The sequence below is a fragment of the Drosophila novamexicana genome, unplaced genomic scaffold, assembly GCF_003285875.2.
Source record: "Drosophila novamexicana strain 15010-1031.04,08,12 unplaced genomic scaffold, DnovRS2.1 tig00000009-arrow-pilon, whole genome shotgun sequence".
Taxonomy (NCBI): Eukaryota; Metazoa; Arthropoda; class Insecta; order Diptera; family Drosophilidae; genus Drosophila; species Drosophila novamexicana.
Window position 1 is genome coordinate 2,956,035 of NW_020824766.1, and position 21,791 is coordinate 2,977,825.

General features: G+C 46.2%; 2 protein-coding genes across 2 annotated transcripts; one reads left to right on the plus strand and one right to left on the minus strand.

Moving 5' to 3' along the window:
- Positions 1 to 1,364: 1,364 nt before the first annotated feature.
- Positions 1,365 to 12,887, plus strand: LOC115768917 (pneumococcal serine-rich repeat protein). Its single transcript, XM_030713652.1, has 7 exons — positions 1,365 to 3,028; positions 3,083 to 3,519; positions 4,294 to 4,775; positions 4,847 to 5,039; positions 5,102 to 11,850; positions 11,913 to 12,133; positions 12,226 to 12,887. Exons 1-6 carry the CDS (start codon positions 1,403 to 1,405, stop codon positions 12,101 to 12,103), a joined length of 9,678 nt encoding a protein of 3,225 aa, XP_030569512.1. The 5' UTR covers positions 1,365 to 1,402; the 3' UTR covers positions 12,104 to 12,133; positions 12,226 to 12,887.
- Positions 12,888 to 15,414: 2,527 nt separating this feature from the next.
- LOC115766714 (digestive cysteine proteinase 1) lies at positions 15,415 to 17,568 on the minus strand. Its single transcript, XM_030710642.1, has 3 exons — positions 17,424 to 17,568; positions 16,197 to 17,186; positions 15,415 to 16,135 (listed from the first exon to the last, which is right to left on the minus strand). The coding sequence occupies exons 1-3, from the start codon at positions 17,470 to 17,472 to the stop codon at positions 15,525 to 15,527; spliced, it is 1,650 nt and encodes a 549-aa protein (XP_030566502.1). The 5' UTR covers positions 17,473 to 17,568; the 3' UTR covers positions 15,415 to 15,524.
- Between the last annotated feature and the right edge of the window lie 4,223 nt (positions 17,569 to 21,791).

Consider the following 21,791-nt stretch of genomic DNA (forward strand, 5'->3'; position numbering starts at 1 on the left):
TGACTTGCGTCGTCCATTAAAATGATGACTGACTAAGAGTCAGAAGAACAGGTTTTTTTCTTTAAGTTAAATGCACTCGTAACAAGGTAGTGACAGATGTGTGTGTGTGTGTGTGTGTGTGTGGGGGGGGGGGGGGGGGGGGGGTGATTGGTTTAGATGGCAAAAGGTCCCCGCCCCACTGTGCTTACGCGCACGCAAGCAAGTGTGTGTGTAAACAATGCAGGCTTATAACGTATCACTTTGGTCTGCTTTGGCAGAGCTTTGATGTGTGCGGCTTTTTTGTTGGCTCTCTATTAACGAGTTGATGTGTTGTTAGCTACTCGCTTTAAGCTTATGCTCGCTGCACAAATGCAGCCTTCGCGGCTGGCACACGAAAAAAGTACATACCAAAAGTTTGTGACGCGCATGCGTTTGGTTTTTATTGTTGTTTGAATTACATAAGCCTTAAACTAACATCTGGCAACACTGTCCGATAGATTAGCAAATGAAGCTACTTATCGATTACCGATTGTTGAAATTTGAACTTTGTTTATGTATTGAACTGCGAGCGGATTTAATAACTAAAAAATAAAACCCAGTTTAATTTGCATTTGTATTAAAATTGTTTTCTATGTTTTTTCTTTGCAGCAAATGGAACATACAACGAAAGATCGTTTGATGAGTTAAATTTTAAGCAGTTTCGTTGTGCTGGACAACAACAACAATAACAAAAACAAGAAGAACAAAATACAAAACAAAACAACGACACGCCGAGAACAAGAACAACGAGTGTTAGAATACAACTGCAATAGGAAGAGTAACAGTAGGCGCGCCAATAGGAAGCGTCGACTCAGCAGAGCAGAGAAGTAGAAGGAACAATACGCACCGTTATGTTTGTAATGGCTAACAATGTAATGTGGCACAGTGTTGGAAATCGTTTTTGCAATTTGAATGCGCGCCGCCTACAATTAGCAGCCGCCAGCAGCGGTCAGGCAAACGCCGCCGAAAAGAGCATTTCTGGTTATGCATTAGGCCCCCAAAGGTTTGGGGGCACCATCACCAATAGAAGCAGCAGCAACTGGGACAACACCGCAACGCGGCCAAAGTCACAAGATCAAGAACTACAAGAACAACAACAGCAACAGCAACAACTGCGGCGGCCGCAGAGGCAAAAGCTTCTTGTGAAAAAGATGTCTAGTGAAGTAGTGTTGTGAAATGCCAAAAGTTAAAAAGCAGCAGCAGAAGCAGCAACATAAGAAGCAAAAGAGCAACAAAAACTTAGCACCAGTAAAAAGCATCCCCCGCCCCCGCTCCCGTCTAAAGCATAAAAATTTAGTTTTAAAACAATATACCGCATATAAATATATAAAAAAAATATACAAATATTACAAATATTATTTGGTGAGCAAAAAAATTTGTAAAAATGCCCATGTCCACGCACGACACGGTCTTTGTGGAACCTGTCGTCAGCAGCGGCAGCAACAGCAACAGCAGCAGCAACAACAGCATCAGCAGCAGAATTGGCATCAGTGGGCCACAGCAGCAGCAGCAGCAGCATCCGCCGCACATTGTCATCGATGGGAGCAGCCTCACAACGCAGGCGCAGCTGAAGCGCACGATGCAGCGGCGCATGTCCATTCAAGCGCAGCCCGCTCAAAAGTACGCGGTGCGTACGACAGCCACGCAACAGCAGCATATGCCACATCACCAGCAGCAGCAGCAGCATCAGCATGAACTGCTTAATCCGCAAATTTACAAGATTGTCACTACCGATGGCAGCACCAGCAATGTCATCATCGATACCTCCGCCGCGGCGCCGCCACATAACTCCAAGCTTTTGCTTAGTAATCTCACGGTGCTGTCCAAGCAGGCGCCATCTATGTCCTCCCAGCAGCAGCAGCAGCTTAACTATGTCAACGCCAAGAATTTGCCCTATGTGACAGCCACGCCCGCAATCAAGCAGCAGCAGCAACAGCAAAAGTTTGGCACTGTCAGCGCCTACAAAACCGTGGCTGCTGGCGCCAATACAAAACAATTGCAAGGCTATGCGCAGGCAACGCAACAGACAACATCAACAACAACGCCGCTAATGCAAAAGGTGACGTTGGGCTCACGTGTTGTAACGCGACTGCAATCGTATGTGCCACCGCAGCAGCAACAGCAGCAGCCGCCGCAGATAATTGTACAGCCAGCAGCAGCGTCGCAGCAGAAATATGTGAATGCTGTGGCCAATCGGCCGGCGATAACGACAGCAGCGGGTGGCGCAGCTGCGGCGCTGCTCAAGAAGGCCAATCAAAAGATAACTGTTAAAAGTGTTGGCAATATGTTGCAGCAACATCACCCACAACAACAGCAGCAGCAGCAACAGCAGCAACAACAACAACAGCAGTTTAAAGCTTTTATCTCGTCACAACAGGCAACACACAAAGCAGGAGTCAAAACCAAATTTGTCAAGCAATACAACAGCATTGGCAGCGCAGCTACCGGACTGTCCATTGCTGCCGTCCCTCAGCAGCAGCAGCAGCAGCAGAATGTCTACGGCAAACAGCAGCAGCAGCAGCAGCAGCTGACGCCCAACAAGCTTGGCAAACTGACTGCTGGCAGCAACACAAAGTATGTCCTGCAACAGCAGCCACTTCAACAGCTGGCCGCCAATTTGCCGCAGGGCACGCAGCTGCAGCAGAAGACAACATCGGCCACGGGCGGCTACATGCTGCAGCAGTCCACGCCGGGCGCCATTAAATTTGTCAATTCGCACGGCACCGTCATACAGCAGCATCAGCCGCAGGGCCAGCCCAAGCGCATACACTACAACAGCAGCAGCAGCAGCGACAGCAGCAGCACCGATCATCAGCAACAGCAGCAACAGCAGCAGCATCAGCATCAATCGTCGCTGATCACCGATGATGTGATGATTGTGAATGGCACACAGATGACAGACGAGTTGTCGGCACGCATTTTGCAGAGCATGGCCCAAAAGTCGTTTAGTCAGCAGCAGCAGCGCTATCAGCAGCAGACAACACCAACAACACCAACAGCAGCAACAACAAATACAAGCATGCCGCCGCCGCAGCCAACAACAACGCCCACGCAAATAATATACGGCGGCAGCAGCAACAACAATAACAATAACAACAACAGCAGCAGCGGCAGCAACGCAGTTGCAGCATCGTCGGGTAATCTGTTGCTGACCCACTACCAGGCGGCCGCAGCAGCCATGTCGCCCAGCTCGTCAGCAGCAACATTGACACCAGCCTCGTCGCCATCGCCATCAGCAACAGCCGCATCAACCGCAACATATCTCACGGTAACCTCCTGCAGCACACCGTCGGTGAGCATCTCCTCGCATGGCTTTGCCAGCGGCAGTGCCGCAATGTCCTCGTACATGTCGGCAACGGCGGCGCGTCGCCAATCGGCCAGTGCGCCAAGCAGTCGGGCCGCATCGCTGGAGCGCAAACAGCAACACCTGCAACACGAGGCTCTCACGGCAGCAACCATCCGCAAGCCGCCACCCAATGTGGTCGAGTATTATAAGCACAGGTGAATAATTAGTTTTGCTAAAGCAACATTCTCTTTTATATAGACATGGTTAATTTGCGATGAATTACGATATTTGAACTGTTCAGAAAACGTCTCTGAATCTGATGAATACAGTTTAGCAAAAGTCGTAAAATCCATTCGAAATATTAAATTGTGATAGCTAGAGAATATATCAAAGAGAGATACCTTTATACGAAATGTATTTTCTTAAGCTCTAGTAGTTTTTTTTTTATATCGACGCGATCATAAGAATCGAAAATATATTATAAATATTGTAATCAAAAACAGATTTGCAGTTCTTGAAGAGTCGAAATTGTCAGCACATTTGCTGTCAAATTGTAAATAGAGTATTGCAAACGAGTTCTAGATTCCGAACTGAAGCATAAAATTGAAAAATATTTCCAATTCAAGTAATTAGTCAAGGTGCGCATTTATAATACAATTTTGATCTAGTTTGTTTGCCATTTGACAGTTGTGTTGAATATGAAAATAGAAATTGTCTCAAGCTAGACAAAAGTTTTTGTTGTTAGCGAAGAAAATTTCGATACGGAAAAGTTCAACTGAATTCTGAGCAGCATGCAGCTGCTGTGTTACCCCCACCTACTGTATACAGATTCATCTCGAGCTATCGATATCGAGCTCTGTTTACTTCTGTGCCGGCATCAGAACGGAAAGGTTTTTGTTAAAAAAAAAGAGTCATCGTGTCTTTTAATATTGTCAACGCGCACAACTAACAAATATTTATATATTTATTTTCTTGGATCGCCTGTGCAGCCTGAGCCACAGCAGCAGCAGCATTAACAATCTGACCAGCAGTCTGCGCACCAATTCCAATACGAGTCTGCACACGGCGTTAACGTTGGGTTCGCCAGCGGCGACACATTTGCCGCCAGTTCACGTGGAGGCAACGACGCTAATGCTGAAGTCCCAGCAGCAGCAGCAGCAACAACCACATTCGCAGCAGTCGCAGTTAAGTGCAAACGAGGAGGAGCTGTACATTGAGGAGGTGCGACCAGTGCCCGTGCACACGCAGGATTTGCGTTTGCAGCAATTGCATGCTATAATGCAGGATCACACGTACGCCTCCCAGCAGCAGCAGCAGCAACAACAGCAGCAGCAGCAGGCAGCAACTGGAACTGGATCCACATCCGCGCAGCAACAGCAGCCACAGCAATGGTCCCTTGGCGGCATTGGCGTAACGGTGGCAGGCGCCGCACCAGCTCCAGGCAGCTATAGCAGTTACTTTGGGCAGCAGCGTAAGTTCTACTAAATGTGAATTCTGCTCTTGGCCAAGCGCTAAACTAAATTTGGTAATTTATCTGAACAGTTGGACGTCATGTGCCCGATGATGATGCTCACTCGGCTATAAGCGGCAGCTCGCGTCTTGCGGGTGCCGACATCGATCCCGGCGAGGAGACGGAAACGGCGCCCGAAGCGGAAGCTGAGGATGATTCAGTTACGCGCTGCATATGTGAACTAACCCACGATGATGGCTATATGATATGCTGCGACAAGTGCTCGTAAGTATTCCAGAACTGGCCAAGATGTGACGCTAACTAATCCAAAATATTTGCTTCAACAGCGCCTGGCAGCACGTGGACTGCATGGGCATTGACCGTCTCAACATACCCGAAGAGTATCAGTGCGAGCTGTGCCAGCCGCGACCCGTCGACAAGGCCAGAGCACGTGCGCTACAGCGTCAAAAGCGACGGGAGCATATGCTGCTGGTGGCCACACAGGCGGCAAGTGGTGCGCCCACATCGACAGTGGCCGCTGCGGCCGCCGCCGCCGCTTCAGCTGCGGCAGCAGCCAATTCACTGGGCGCCGGAGCAACAGCAGCGGCTGGTGGACTACTGTACAACAGCCAAGAGCTGCAGCAACACCAACATCAGCAGCAACAGCAACAGCAGCGGCTGGGAGCCGGCCCCAATGGCGGCTTTGGTACGGGCGCTGTCGCAGGTCTAAACAAGAAATCGAAGAAAACCAAAGATGGCGCCGCCGCTACGCTCAAGAAGAGCAAGAAGAGCGGCGATAAACTGAATGCCAGTGGCGGCACGGCCGGCGGCGGCACAGCCAGCACCAAGTCGGCAAAGAAGAGCAGCAAGCGCAAGAGCAAATCCAATGGCGATGGTAGCGGCAGCGGCAGCAGTCCCGCCCTTACCGCTGCCGAGAAGCATGCGGCCAATTTGCGTCAATGGATCGAACACTATGAATACGCGGTCACAAATCATTATTCGCCGGAGCTGCGCGCCCGCCTGCACGCCATACAGAAGCAGCCCAGCCTGCTGCAGAGCATACAGAATACGGAGAATAAGGCGTTGCGTCTGATTGCCGGCGGCTGTGCCAGCGAACTGGAGAAGCGCGCCCAACTGATACCCTATGCGGGTGCCAAGGTGTTGATCAGCAGCATTGACCTGGCGCCGCATGCGCCCATTCATGAGCTACGCGGTAAATACATGCTGACCACACAGTTTCGCACCCAGAATCCCACCGTGAACATGAATACGCCGCCGCCGAGCAACTATTTGAACAGCTTCAAGGTGCACAAGACGCCTGGACAGTTTGTGTTCTTCTATCAGCTGCCCGGAGTCGAGGCGCCCATGCAAACGCATCCCCAGATGGCACATCAGCATCCGCCACCACCGCTGCCCGCCTACCTCAAGGGACCAGAAGTCTGTGTCGATACGCGCACCTATGGCAACGATGCGCGCTTCGTACGCCGCTCCTGCCGTCCCAACGCCGAACTGCAGCATTATTTCGAGAAGGGCACACTGCATCTGTATATTGTGGCGCTGACGCACATCCGGGCACAGACGGAGATAACGGTGCGGCATGAACCGCACGATTTGGCCGCCGTCGAACAGAAGAAATGCCATTCGGCGGTCATACAGCCGACGAGCACGCGCTGCGCCTGTGATCTGGGCAGCGATTGCCTGTTCGCCCTGCCGCTCGCTGTCCAACAGCAGCTGCAGGCCCCGCCCGCCCAGCCGCGCAGCAGTCATCGTAACAAGGCGGCCGCTGCTGCAGCGGCAGCGGCAACAGCTGCCAACAGCGCGGCAGCCATACAGCTCACCATGGGCCTGGGCAGCAGCACGGTGGCGGCAGCAGCTGCAGCGGCAGCGGCAACAGCACGCAATCGTTCCACCTCCTCGAGCGGTGAGAGCAGCAGCCATATGGGCCTCAATAGTCCGCAGCTGAGCCAGTTGAACTTGGGCTTTAAGCCTAGTTCGGCGGCCTTGGTGACGGCAACAGTTGGCACCGGTGCAACGGCGACGGCATCAGCGACAGCAACTGCAACAGCTGCTGCTGCAATGCTCTGCAGTAGCAACAGCAATGGCGGCAACAGCAACAACTCGTGCTCAGTTTCTATGTCCAGTGTCCTGCATGATTCCGGAATCTGTACATCCTCCTCGTCGCCATCGGTGTCCATTCCATCGCCCACACCGACGCAGTTGCAGTCGCCTACATTGCAGCTGCAGCATCAGCAACAGCAGCAACAACAACAACAGCAGCAACAGACATCGCTGCTGCAGCGCAGTCCGACACAGCAACAGCAGCAAATACTCGCAGCGCTACCCACGCCCATGTTGCTATCTCCACAACTGCTGCAGAAGCCGACACAGCAGACACCTTCGCTGTTGCAGACACAACAGCAACAGGAGCCGCTGGCGGTAATTGCAGCCGCAGCAGCGGCACAGCAGCCGATGACCACGTACTATCTGCAGCCGCAGCAGCAGCAGCAGGCCAATGTGCAGCAACAGCAACAGCAACAAGCGCAGCAGCAACAACAACAGCAGCAACAAGCGCAGCAACAAGCGCAGCAACAACAGCAGCAGCAACAACAACAGCAGCAGCAGCTGCAACATTACGCACAGCAGCAGCAACAGTTGGCTGATGAGGCACGGATGGCGGTTAGTGCGCTGCAAACGTTGCATGCTACGCCCACAGCACACATTGTTACCCCTATTAAGGTAGCAGCAGCAACGCAGTCGTTGAATCAAGCACAGCAGCAACAGTTGTCGCCACAGCAGCAACCGTCACAAGCACAGCTATATCAGCCAGCAGTATCGCCCACAAAAACGCCTACGAAAGCGTCCTTACAGCCTAACAACAACAACAACAACAACTGCAGCAGCAATAACAACAACAATAATAATAATGCAACGCCAGCCGCACGCAAAACGCCCGCGAAAGCGGCAATAACAACACCAACAACAATCAGCAGCCCCTCACAGGATGCCAAGGAGGAGGAGACCACGTCCGCATCAACAGCCAGCACACCAGCAACATCGACGCCCGCCGCCAAAAAGGACAAACCAAAATCTCGCGAGGAACGCAAGCTGGAGGCCATATTGCGTGCCATTGATAAAATGGAGAAGCAGGAGGCGCGCGGTAAGAAGGCAGGCGGAGCAGCTGCCGGCGCGGACAGTCGCCAGTTGGGCGGCAAGCAGCGTGCCAGTAATTCGCCCGCATCGCCACGCAAACGCAATGCGAGCAGCAATTCCATTAGCGAGTCGGCCGACTCCAGCGTAATGGGCATGGGCACGCCCACCACCAGCAACAACAACAGCAGCAAAGCAAAGCGCAACAAAAAGAAGCGCAAAGTAAGTCGCAGCTACAACAACAACAACAATAACAGCAAGCGCAGAAAAAGCCTGAGCGAATCGGATGCTGAATCGCATACCGAATCGGAGCTTGCCTCGCCAGCCTTACAGCAGCAGCATAACAACAGCAGCAACATCCTTCAGCAGCAGCAGCAACAGCAACAATCGACGGATCAAGATGCCGACTTGCTGCTGGCGCTGGCGCACAATAACTGCGAGCCCTTCAAGCCGCCGCCGACAGCAGCAACATCTGCTGTTAGCAGCGCCTGTTTGCTAATTGAGGCTGCGATGGGTCCACTTGAGCAACAACCGCCGCCACAGCAGCAGCAGCAGCATCAGATGCAGTCGCTAGTGAATCCGTTGCAGTCACCTTCAGTTGGCGAGTTCAAGTATCCGCCCAGTGGCGCGAAGACCAAGAAAACGCTCATGTCCAGCTGGTTTCAATCGGAGCAATGCGAGCACCAGCAACAATCCGGCCTAGACAGCCTGGTGCAGGCGGCCATGAGCGAAATAAACGGCTCCAGGGAGCAACTGCAACAGCAACAGCAGGTGCAGCACATTCCCCAACAGCAAATGCAATTGGATACGCCAGCTCCAGCTCTCCTCAAGGTGGAACAGTTTATACATCAAGTGGAGGCCACAGAGCGCTCACAGATGCCTTCGGTGCAGAACAATTCGTCGGTTAAGAAGCGCTGGCTGCGACAGGCCATTAGCGAGGAGACCACCGATGAGATTCAGACCCAGGCACCGGTTACGCCCACGCCCAGCATATCGCCACAACAGCAGCAGCAGACTTCGCCGCTGCTGTCCAATGGTTTTAGCACGCCGCTTAAGAAGCGACGTTTGGTGGTCATCAGCAATGGTGGACTTGAGGCGACGGCAGCCGAGGAGCCGCATATCGATGTCATTGGCAGCGCCGGCGAGGAGGAGAATAAGGTGGAGCAATTGGAACCGAAAACGGAGCACTTGAAAGTCGAGACACAGCAGCACTTTGAGCAGGATGACGATGTGGACATCTTGCGCTCACCCAGTCCAGGCGCACAGCAAATTGTGGCCGAGGACAATCTGGTTAAGATCGAGCCAGAGGACACGAGTGCCGCAGCGGAGGATGTCAAGATTGATGTGGAGCGTGAGGAGAGTCAGGCGTGCGATAAGTTCGAGGAGCTGCTGAAGGTCAAGCGCGAGCAGGAGGAACAACAGCAGGAGCAGCAGCAACAGCAACAAGATCACCAACAACAACAACAACAACAGCAACCCAAGCCAGAGACTTTGACAGAGGAGAAACAACGGGTGGCCAAAATGGAGCCGAAGGTAGAGATTAAACCAGAGCCAGCAGCTCAACCGATTGCCAGCAAAGTCGCGCCAATTCCGGAGCCCAAACCGGGTGAATCGCTGCTGCGCACAGCGGCAGCAGCAGCAGCAGCAACGCCATCAGCAACAGCAACAACAACAATAACAACTGCAGCCATTGTGGATTCGGTAAAGCCTGCTATCAAGGCGCGCATAGCACCTGTGAAAGAAGAAGAGGAACCACTCAAAAAGAAGCCTAAACTGGAAGTGAACTCAACACCAGCGGCAGCAACAGCAGCAGCTACTAAAGCAATAGCAACACCCACATCAGCAACAGCAACGCTAGCGATGGAAACGCCTGCAGCAAGCAGCAAAAATCTGACCGAACTGGATATACAAGAGCGCTTGTTATCTTTCCATGCAGAGAATATATCCTACTTGCAATCGCGCAACAAGAAGGCGACCAGCAGCAGCAGCAACTCCTCCAGCAAGGGCAACAGCAGCAACACTGCTGGCGTAGATCTGCCCGCCAAGAAGTCGAGCAAGGAGAAAGATGAGAAGCGCGAGCGCGACAAGCAGCTGAAGAAGTCGAAAAAGGATAAAAAGAAGTCCAAGGAGAAGGACAAGCTGAAGGCAGCTGCCATTGCCGCTTTGGTGGCGGCGGCGCCGCCTGAGCCCAAAAAGAAGCAGCCCAAAGAGAGCAAACAGCAGCAGCAATTGTCAGCAATAGTTGCAGCTGCAACACCTGCAGCAGCAGTGGCAGCGGCGGCGACGACTATTACAGCAGCAACAGCAACAGCCAATGGCAAGACGAAGCATAACAGCAACACGCTCGAGCAACAGCAGCAGCAACAATCGGCGCTGCGCCGTCGCACCATGTCCATGTGCATAACACCTGCCACGCCCCCAACAGCTATAGTGCCCACATCAGCAATACTTGCCACAACGAAGAAGCGTCAAACCAACTTTGAGCAGGAGCTAACCAAACCCAACAGCCAAATACTCAGCAGCAGCTTATTGCTCAACAGCAGCAAAGCACCGCAGCAACATGTACAAGCAACAACAACAGCAGCAGTAGCAGCTCCAGTTGCCACGACTCCAACAGCACAGCAGCAGCATCGCAAGGAAAACAACCACCATCATCACCATCATCATCAGCAGCAGCAGGAGGCAGTGGGTTCGATGAGCCTGGCGGCGGCCATAGCCAGCGGTAAGTTGACGCCCATCAGTCGGCGGCGGGAGTCAATGTGCGGAAGTCGCCAGCAGGCGGCGCTTATAGCGGCAGCGATCAAAAAGGAGAAGAAGGAAAAGAAAAAGAGCAAGAAGAAGGATCGTGAGAAGAAGCAAAAGGACAAGGATAAAGACAAGGTGTCGACCAAGACCAAGGGCAACAATAAACAGAAGGTGCAACAGCAACAGCCACAACCACCAAGCGCTATAAATGCAGCGATGTCTAAGCCGGCACTCATTAAGGCAGCTCTAACTAAGCCAATCACGCCCACTGTACAACCCGTACCCATATCAGCAGCCCCAATACCCGTGCTGATAACACAACCCACACTCGCAACGCCAGCCGCCATGTCCATGCCCATGTCGATGTCGGTGCCCCTTGTGGTTGCCGGTAGCGCCTGCTCGGCAGCTAAGCAATTGCCGTTTTACAATACGATTTATGGCAAACTGCAAGAGCCACCCGCGTTGCCATCGAGCGCAGCTTTGGTGTCCTCGCCGATGGCCAAAATCAACAGCAGCAGCAGCATCAGCAGCATGCCCAGTTTGGCCGAGTATTTGGAGGCCACCAAAACGAAAGCGGCGGCGGCGACGGCGGCGGCAGTACCAGCTGTTGTTGTTGCATCACCATCAACAGCTGCAGCAATTATCACGCCAGCAGCAGCAGCAGCTGCTGCCAACAGTATAGCTATTTCGGCGCTGGAGAGCATGCCGCCGCCGGCAACAACACCGCTTAAGCTGTACACACGAACTGCCAGCCATGATCCGCGCCTGAACCCTATGCTGACAGTGCCAGAGCCGGCGCCAATGCCCAAGCGCAAGCTGTCCATTAGTGAGTATCGCATGCGGCATCGGCCCTCTGTAGATACGGCGCCGACAACGCCAACGACGCCTACAACGCCGCCAACGGAGCGCTGCTTTGCCAAGCCGCAGACCATCAACAAATGTTCGCTGCAGTCACCGGAACGCTTTCAGGCGATGCGTGAGCGTCGCAATTCCATAAGCGTTCACCAAAACCAGAACAACAACAGCAACAATCACCACTACCAGCAGCAGCAGCAGCAGTTGTCACAGCAGCAACAGCAATCTTCGGCGGCCAAGAGCAACACAAAGAACTCTGTGGTAAACTCAGCGGCAGCTACGCTGAGCACGGTCAACAGCATCCTGAGTACCGCCCACAAGTTGCACATGTTCGACGACAAGCCCAAGGGTAAGCTCTTAATTGCCAAGTATATATCCATAGCTTATCCAATGTACGCTCTTCTATCGCAGGTGGCCACTTTAATGCGGCGCCCACGTTGCTGGAGCAGCAGCAGGAGAAGATGAGCGAACGTTCACGTTGCCTGCAGCGCACCATTTCCTGTGATTCGCGTGTCATCGAGCGCCTGGGCGCCAGCACAACAGCTGCCGGTAGCATAGTGGATAAGGCAGCTGCAGCGGGCTCCAGGCGAGATGGTGCCTAGGCGCAAGGCCATAGGCTGAGCAGTTGATGGGTAGGTGAAACATGAAACTATTTTTATAAGATAGTTGTAACAAATAACTCAACATGCTCAAATTTATAATGACAAACATTTTTCTTCCACAGCAATCTCCAATTGATGGACTTAAAACCAGGATAAACCAAAAATGAAGCCCAGTTAAATACAATCCGAATCTGTATTGCTAACCAATTGCTGGCGTATCCACTGGATAATCTATATATAACATATGCCAAGCGCGATTTTTCCTTATTTATGCAAATGTACAGAGGATCCCGGAAGAAACGCAGCGGCAGTCACAAAAATTAAATCCTTATTATTTTTGTTGTAAACGCTATAACTCGCTATAATTAATACTACTTGAATACATATATCTCTATATGTTTATATGTAATAGACAGCAGCAATGTAATTTTCAAGAAAACTAAAACGAAAAACGAAAAATAAGAAATACCTTCTGCTAAACTAACTAGTAGTTAAAGTCGTCGCGTTTTTGTTTTTTTTTCTTTTCGTAACAGTCGAGCAACTTATGTAATTCTACTCCATAGATATATCTTTATATAGTAGTATATATAAATAGGTATAATCGATATAAAACGTATAAAATGCTTAGTAATACAGAAGAAACAAACTAATTGAAAAACAACAAAAAAAAAAAAAAAAAAAAAAACAAATTAAGCAACTTGTTAGTTAACATTAAATTCCCTTTTGTTTTAAACTAATTTAAATGCATATATGCATTAATATACAAATCATTTTTTATTATTATACATTTTTAGTTGCGTAGAGTTTCAAGAATTTTTACTTTTATTTATACTAATTGAAATATGCAAAAGAAAATACGAGTACACAATATATATAATTATTGATTTTTTTTTTTTTTTTTTTGCTCTATTCATTAACCTAAAATAGTTGTAAAGTTTATAAGAGAAGAGAAAAAAATATGAACTACCCCCCAAATCTTATTAAAACGGAAATTGATAACAACATAACCAGGCTTAAAACGCAAGCAATACTATAAACCAAAATAAATGGAACTAAACTGTAAATATATAAATTTGCAAACACGTAAGAGCGAATCGCATATTGTTAAATATTTGTACATAAAATTCACAAAAAAATATTTTAATTGTTAGTTTTAACACAAAAAAAAAAGAAAACCGAAAAGAAAAAAAAAACGAAAAAGAAAAGAAAAAACAAATGCTACTTTAGTATGTAAGCTAAAACATTGAAAAAAAGAGTACAAAACGCGAGTTAATTGAACGTAATTAAACTTAAGCAAATGCCTAAAAACAACAAATTTAAAATTAAAACAATGTATATAACAGGCTCTAAACTAGGCCGTCGCGTAATTAGCTTGTAAGCATCCATCCCTTTCCACTCCCAGCACAGATATTTCATTTAAAACTTCAGAATCCCTTAAAACAAAATATACTTTCTTATTTATGGATTGATTTATTATTTTCTCGTTTTTAAAAACAATTTACTCAAGGTTGTCTCCGAGAAATACCAGCAAAATAAGAAAGTCACCTAACCCTGTGAATATGTCATAACTAATTTAATATTTAAGAATTACAAATCCAAAATAAATAAAAACAAATTTATTTTATTTTTGTATTTAACCAATTTTACAGGCAGTTAAAATCATTTGGATTTGCAGAATTATTTTATAGTATTTAATTTAATGCTAGAATTATTTCAAAATTCGAAAGTTTTCGCTGTTTAAGCTGGTTCCAAATTGTCTCTTCTAAAATGAAAGTTTCATATTTTATTGAGGTCGCATGGTTAAATTAATTTGGTCTGACAATTAAATACTTTTTGGGACTACTTCGAGAATATTAATATTGCTTAAACTCAATCTTAAATGTTCTTTGTTCATAAATTTCGCTTCGGAAATTTTAGACTTCTCTTTAAAACAAAGCAAAATATAAATTAATTCCCTTGAAGTATGGCCAGAACATTTTCTTTTTACTTCTTCGAAGTATTTGAGAAAAATGCTTTAAAAAATAATTGAGTTTTAGATTGGAAGCCATCTTAAAAAACACGATTTTTTTTAAAAGTTTTCTAATATATTTAAATGCTTTTGGAGGTAGAAGGATAACAATTATATTATATTTACTTTAAGAATTTGTTGTTTTTTCTTTGGGTTATTCTTTATGTACATAGAAAACAAACACAAGAACGATTTTTGTAAGAAAGTGTAAAATACAAAATGCTAATTTAAGAAAACGATTTTATATAAAAACAAAAAATATATATTGTTAATTTATTTAAGAGCTGTATAATACTAAAATACATTTAGATACAATATACATTTAAATAAATTTCGTAAAGAAAATGGAAAAAAAAATTAAAGAAAATTAGTTTTACAGAATTACACAAGAAATTACGTATAAATTATTTGAAGGAAATTTCAATGTAATCATTTTTACTGTAAATTAAGTATTTTGCATAACTTTTAAGTGCGAATTTTTGAATAATAAGAGTAGAGTTTTTAGCCTTAACATTTGGTTTAACTGATGTACATTAAATATGTTAATTATTTACTAAAAACAAAAACAAACAAACAAAAAAAAAAAAACACGCAAAACAAGCGCGAATGTTAGCATAACACTTCCGTCTGTAAAATACATTAAAAAATTGGATTCGTAAGATTCTTTAACAATAAACAGAAAATCGAAAAACACAAATAAAACGAAAATAAAATTATACAAATATGCTGTTTTTTTTTTGATTGTGTGGAGTTGTTTTTATAAAGAGGACGTAATAGTTCCTTTATATATTTTTATATTGTAAACAATTCAAACATTTTGGATACCCGACTTTACGCACTTTATTTAAGTGCGGGGCTTAGCTTCCATCCGTGTATTACTCCCTTTCTTTTATGAGGTACTAGCCCTATCACTTAACACCTTTTTCCTTTGTCTTGAATTTAACGTGAATTGATTCGTATCGTTTTCATACTGCCAGAGAACATGTCATATATCATAAACATATATTACGCCATACAAATTGTACTTGGCCAATCTCACATTTCTATAAGGCGAATAGCTGTTGCAGACGGAACGTAATATTAGCCCATTGTGTACAATTACCAGATAATGTTCAGTAGCAGATCAAAGTGCAGCGCACGGCTGGTCATTGTCATCTAAACTTATCGCTGCAGAGTAGTTGGGGTCAGAGAGAAAGCCAGAAAGACATAGCTATAGTAGCTGTGGCATCGTAGAAGGCATATTATATTTAGAACTACATGTATATAGCTGTGTTGTGGCGCGATAAGAAGCATCAGACTTGGATTACAAAAGAGTATTGACATATGGTTTATTGCATTTTCCTTTTAAAGCCCTTGGGGGCGTGACAGAATAAAAAGTACAAAATGAAATGGTTTAATATAAGGGCTAAGGCTTTACATTTCCACATAGGTGGGCATGGTCATAACGCCGCAGTTGTTTTTGCGTGCAGACATCAAAATATAACCATCGTTGCCCCAGTAAGTGGACCAGGAGTTCTTCACCAGCCAGTAGTCCTCGCCATTAATGGTGCCGTAGCCAACGGCCAGCACGGCATGATCGAGACCATCGACATCGTTCTTGCACTCGGGCTCATAGTAGACACCATGCGAGTAGAAGCTAAAGGTCTTGGGCGAGGCATCAATGGCTACCGAGAGCGGGCCGTGCTTGAGTAGGGCCAACTTGAAGGCGTTCGGATCATTGGAGGTGACATTGACAAAGCCCTTGATGGGTGCGACTAGCGTTACATTGTTAACGTGGCAGTAACCATCCTGGCCCAAGTAGGGGCCATACTGCTCCTCTGTTGGCACGCCGCCCACTTGCATCACCCATTGATAGACGCGGAAGTCCTCGCCACCATCGCAGCCATTGTTGCCATAGCCCCAGGAGCAGTCGATCAACGCCTGCGTCGAAAGACGCACCAAATTGCCACCGTTCTTAAGGAAATACGCGCCCTCCAAATGGCCAATGGTGCCAAAGGACCAGCACGAGCCACAAACCGATTGATCTACGAACAAAAGATTATTGGTATTGAAAAAAATTGGTTGTTGGACGTGGACTCCACCCACCTTTAACGGGAGTGACAGCTCCAAAGAGACGCCAATCATGTTGCGGGGGTATTTCATCCTTGTGCTCGTTCACATCATAGGGGAAAGGCTTGCCAGTGTTGTAAGCGCCGGAAGACTTGTAACCACGTCGCGCTTTCAGCTCCTCATCAGTCTTGTCGGCCAAATGATTGACAGCCAGTTTGTAGGTTAGTTTGGCGCGATTCTTGGAGTGGATATAGCGTAAGTTCTGGCGGAAAATGTTCTTGCGATGCTCGTGCTCCTTCTCGTTGCGATAGTCGACGCCATGCTTGCGCTTAAAATGGTGGAATGCCTTGTCCACATGCTCATCGCTGCCGGAGATAAACTCTTGCATGGGATTGAAGGTGGCGAAATGTCCGGTGCCTGGGCCCGGGAAGCCAGTGCATGTGAGGCTCTCATCGATCTCAAAGACTTCATTCGGTATGTCATCATGCTCGTAACTATCGTATTCCAGATAATAATTATCATAATGGGAGCCAAGCAGCGTATTGTAGCCGCGCATCTCGTAGCGCACCGGAATCGGCATGCGACTCGACGGATAATGCGGTGACTTCTTGTAGCGCACCCACAGCGTATACACGTTCTTCTTCTGACCAATGGTCTGCTCCAAGCGGAACTTGTCGCACGTAAAACCCATGAACGTTTCGGTGCCTATCAGTTCAAAGGGTTTCGCATCAGGCAAAATGCTTTGGATTTCCACAGCCTGCTCGGCGGTGCCGTTCACTTGCAGGCAGCTCAGCTTATTGAGCTCATCCCGTGTCGAGACGGGCGCCAGTTTCAGAGCTGTTCCATATTGGCCCTCGCCGGCAAGCTGATATGTCTTGACCATGCCTCCATAATAATCAATGCGGGAGCGTTTCGTGTTCTTGTCATACCAGGCGTAAAACGGCTCCGCTATCTCTGCATAGGGTATATAAAGAGTTCCCTTCACTATGTAATTGGCATCCCAACGAGGCGGCTTTGTGCCATGAGCTGGAAAAGCAAACGGCACTTTAGCAAACTATAGCGGTTACCGGCAGCCATTGCAGTACATACACATGTACATACTGAGCTCACGCCACGCTTTCAATAAACAGAAACACGCACACATACATGCATATATACATATAAAAGCTGAACACATACCAAAAGAAAAAGCCGCTTAGACACACTCACACTCACACTGACGCACAGAAATTTTAATTATAGCATTCATTTAATATTACTCACCTGCCAGTGCTAAGCATGCCAGCAGCGCTAAATTCAACCACAATCGCATTTTAAATCTGTTTTCTATTCCTGTGTTTACTATTGCACTTGCACTCTGCTTAAAAGTAAATGCGTTTACATTGAAAGTAGGGAGCCTATTGAACTGCTGCTATGGCGCATCAAACGACGAAAGCTCGCATGAGCAGAGAGAGAGAGACGGATTGCTCTGTTAAACACAACAGCTGTTAAGCGGTAGGCAGATCATATTAACATATCGCTAATAGAGTGCATGACCAGCATTGTTATCAGCACAGCGTGCGAGCGAGACAGCCCACTCAGTAAAAGATAACCGCTGTTAAAGAGAAACTTGATCATAGTAACAGAGCTGCTAATGCAATGTGTGACCAGCTAGTGCAAATTAATAAATCACTTTTTTTCGCATTAATCTATTAAAAATGGCGCGTGATTTAAAAATGTAAAAACATTTGAAATTAATTTAAATTGCGCGCCCAGACAACAGCTGTTAGATGCTGTTTTTATTATGTTACTCTCAATTTTCTAGGCGCACTCTCAATGCTGGCCGTTTTGGTCTAAACCTTAAGGGGCTATCTGCACAGGACCCGAACAGACGCTAAACAACCACCAAGCGAGCAGCACTGCTGTCAGCCCAGTCTCGCCCGTCCGTGCAGTGTCAGTGTCCCCACAACACGAGTAAAAAGTGCACAGCTATATAAAAGAGTTCATACATACTAACACATACGTACAGACCTATGTATGTAAACTGCCGTAGCCCCAAAAAGTGTGCTATAAATGATTTAGTGCGATTAGCCGACGTGCTAGACGTGAAAGTGTGCATTGTGAATAAAAGTACGTGCGATGTATGGTATGAAGTATCCGTACAAGTGCGTGTAGCAAAAACAATTGCATTACGTTTTAATTGCATATTGTTTTTGCGACGACATCTGAAATGTGTTAATAAAATAAATTCAAAAGTTGTGAAAATTTTGTGAAATTATTGCGAATCTTAACAATCATAAGCGAAGTGTTTAGGCACCAGGCCGCAAATTTAAACTGAAGTTTTTGTTCACGTCTTTGGTAAGCGAATGTTTGTTGTTGTTTGTTCTACGCATAAAAAGTGTATACATATTTTATATACATACTGGCTTGTATACTTGACCGTTTGTGCCCTTACCATAGATGTTACGTTTCCGATGAAAATTTAATATAGCCAATACATATTTAACGCTGGTGTCACATGAGATTTAATAACGAGTTGATCTGACCTAATAATTTTACATATGCACAAGACCAATTAACCGCTGGCCTATTGGAAATAAGATATTTCTGTTTACGAAGGACATCAAAGACATTATCCTTCTGATGCATTTATGCAACTAATTATGTAAAATTGGTTATTTAGTATTAATTGGCAGTGCTACGTTTACGAATGTAACAAATGGGTTTTTGGTAAAGTTCTCTTAAGATTAATTGCGTTTACTCAATTGTAAAAGGTACTCATGAAAATGCTTTTAAGCCAGAATTCGTTTATGCCAGACTACAATATCGTTTTCTACGAAAAAGCCTGCATTAAAAACTCCAGAAAAGGCCTTTGACGAGTGCACTTGAAGGAAACTATTTTATGTATGCAAGTATGTGTACTGTGTATGAGTATGTGTGTGTAAGAAGATGTTTCCCTGTGTGTAACCTACATTTTAAGCGACAACTACGACACATAGATGTGCACACACACACACACACACGCATACATACATAACAAGTCAAATCCATGACCGAAGTCCCAGTCGTTGTCGTAGGCGCTGCGTTACTGTAAGGAGGCGGGGGTCTAGCTGTGACGGCGGCACATGTAAATTTGCTTTTATCAGTGGCCAAAAACGCACACACACCAACACACGCACAAATGCATGCATCACAAAATCTTATATACCGTTAACCAGCACTGCTCTCAGGGGCACGACGCGCACTCTCGCGAGAGTCGCCAAAAACGAAGCGAGTCGTTGCGTCTGCCGTTTCCGTTACAAATTCGCTCGCTCTCTCCAACGCACACACACATGCATATATATGGAGATATATATATATGTAGCCAATTATACGTGTGTTATGGGCGCGCATTGTCCACTAAAGGCCTGCCCCTGCCCCTACGCCCGCTCGCCCTGCACATGACTAATCTTGCCTTGCCCAACCTGCTTATTGTTGTGCCTGCTGCATTGAATTTCCGCTTTTCCACGCGTTTAGAATTTCCACCCAAAGTGTTTTGGAGTGCGGACTTTTTAATGGTTTGCCGAGACGCACTAAAATATTGCATATAAGCCAAAAGTCCTTTTGTTGCAGTTTATGGCGAACTTAATTACATATGCCTATACGACTTAAATTATGATAATGTTCTGAGCAGCAAAATCTTAATTATATTTGAAAGCGTATTTAACTTAAGAGATATGTATACATAGTTTTTGCTTAGCCAAAGGCATCTGCTTAGAAATGGGAAACATCAAATGTTGGTTTACGGTCGGAAAAAGGGTGGAAATGTGATCGTTGGGCTGGGCAAAGCCGGGTAAACATATCATAAACCACTTGACTTGCGAAAATAGTTATGCACAAGCATATTTAAACTAAAGGTAGACATAAGTAAAACTTAATATAGTTTATCTTCTTCTGGGAAATGGGCCTATGTCTCTCTGGATTATTAGATTATTTGTAAAGTATTTGACCAAGGAAATTAGTTAGGCATAAGTTCATTAATTGTTCACTATTTAATTAAGCTGGGGATCAATACAAATTGTCTGCTTCAAGTTTCACTTATACAAGTGTTTTTTTTTTGTCTCTTTTGTTTTATACAACATGCTCTTCAGATTCTTGATAGAAAGGATACACACACAGCCCACTTGGCACACACAGTAGGCTATTTTTATGCGGCACTTTCATTGTTTCGAGCACATTATCGCATTTTCCTCTTAAGGCATCAGTTACAGATATTAACATTTGCCGAGCGGGGCTGCAGGGGCACGGTTAGGCAGGGCATCAGCTAAAACGATGATTCAGATTGTTGCCACACTCTGCCACACTAAGCTCCTGCGTCAGCGGGTGGTGGATGGCGGCGCCGAGGTGTCTATGCGATTGCTTGTGCTGTCCTGAATCCTGGCTATAGGGGGGTTGGGGCGTGGTGGTGGCACGGCTAACACTACACGCCATACAAACACTTGAATGCGATGTGGCTTTTATGTTTGCCGCAGCGCAGTGTGGATTTTCATTTGGCATTGGCAATGTCAGGATGTTGGGCTTGAAGTCAAAACAATGGATCCATTCTTGTTGTTGTTGTTGTTGTTGCCATTAAACAATTGCATTGCCTGACGTAGCTGGCAGTAGGTGACAGTAGGTGGCTTTGGGGTATTATAATCACCCGTTGCTATTTATGAATGCCAGCACTCATGAGCCTGACAACTGTGGGCCCAACAAATCATACAGCATATACGTTCCCGATTCGTATCGATAGTCGAGTCTGTTTCTTTACAAGCCAGGCTCTCAGCTCAGCTGAGCTAACTTTCAGCTGTTAAATAGCTACTCGCAAGGGTATTTGGCCTTTGGCATTTCTCTAAAACACTTTCTTTACTGTTTCAGCCAGCATTTGTTTTTATGTCGATAGTCATTCATCCTGAAATTGTTTTCTTTAACAAAAATCCTTGATTTGTCCTAGATAATTAATCGATTTATATTCCTTGTTCTTGCGCCTTTTTAGTTGTTAAGAGTTGTTGTCTTAGTCCCATTGTTTTGGCAGTTTTCGCTTCACATTCCTTTTCCATTAATGTCTTTTTCTTAATTCTAGTTTGCTATCTTTCAGCCGTCGTTTTCCTTAAGCTTTTCCTTTTTCATTATTAATTAGATAGCTGTAGTACTTTAATTAGATAGCTGTTGGACTTGATGCATAAATCTCTTAAGACCTACTCAAAGCAATCCCTTGTTTGATTGCGTGACATCTGTTCATAGCCTCTGTCACCCCAGATGACGCTCTACTTGTTCTTGACCAGTCAGAAATCAGGGTCATGAGCAGCCCGCGCGTTTCCTGTGTGCTGCTGAAATGCCAAAGAAGGCGCAACGACATGCTTGTTGACATCGCCTTTCTATGCGATTTTCAATAATTCAAGTAGTGCTAACAGACATCAATGTTGTGAGTGAGTGGACAAGCCTTCAAAGTGAGCAACATTTAACTTTAATTTGATTATTTTTATACCCTGAACCCATTAAAAATGGGTATAAGGGTATATTGTATTTGTGCAAAATCCAAATGTATGTAACAGGCAAAAGGAAGCATCTCCGACCCCATAAAGTATATATATTCTTGATCAGCATCAACAGTCGAGTCGATATAGCCATATC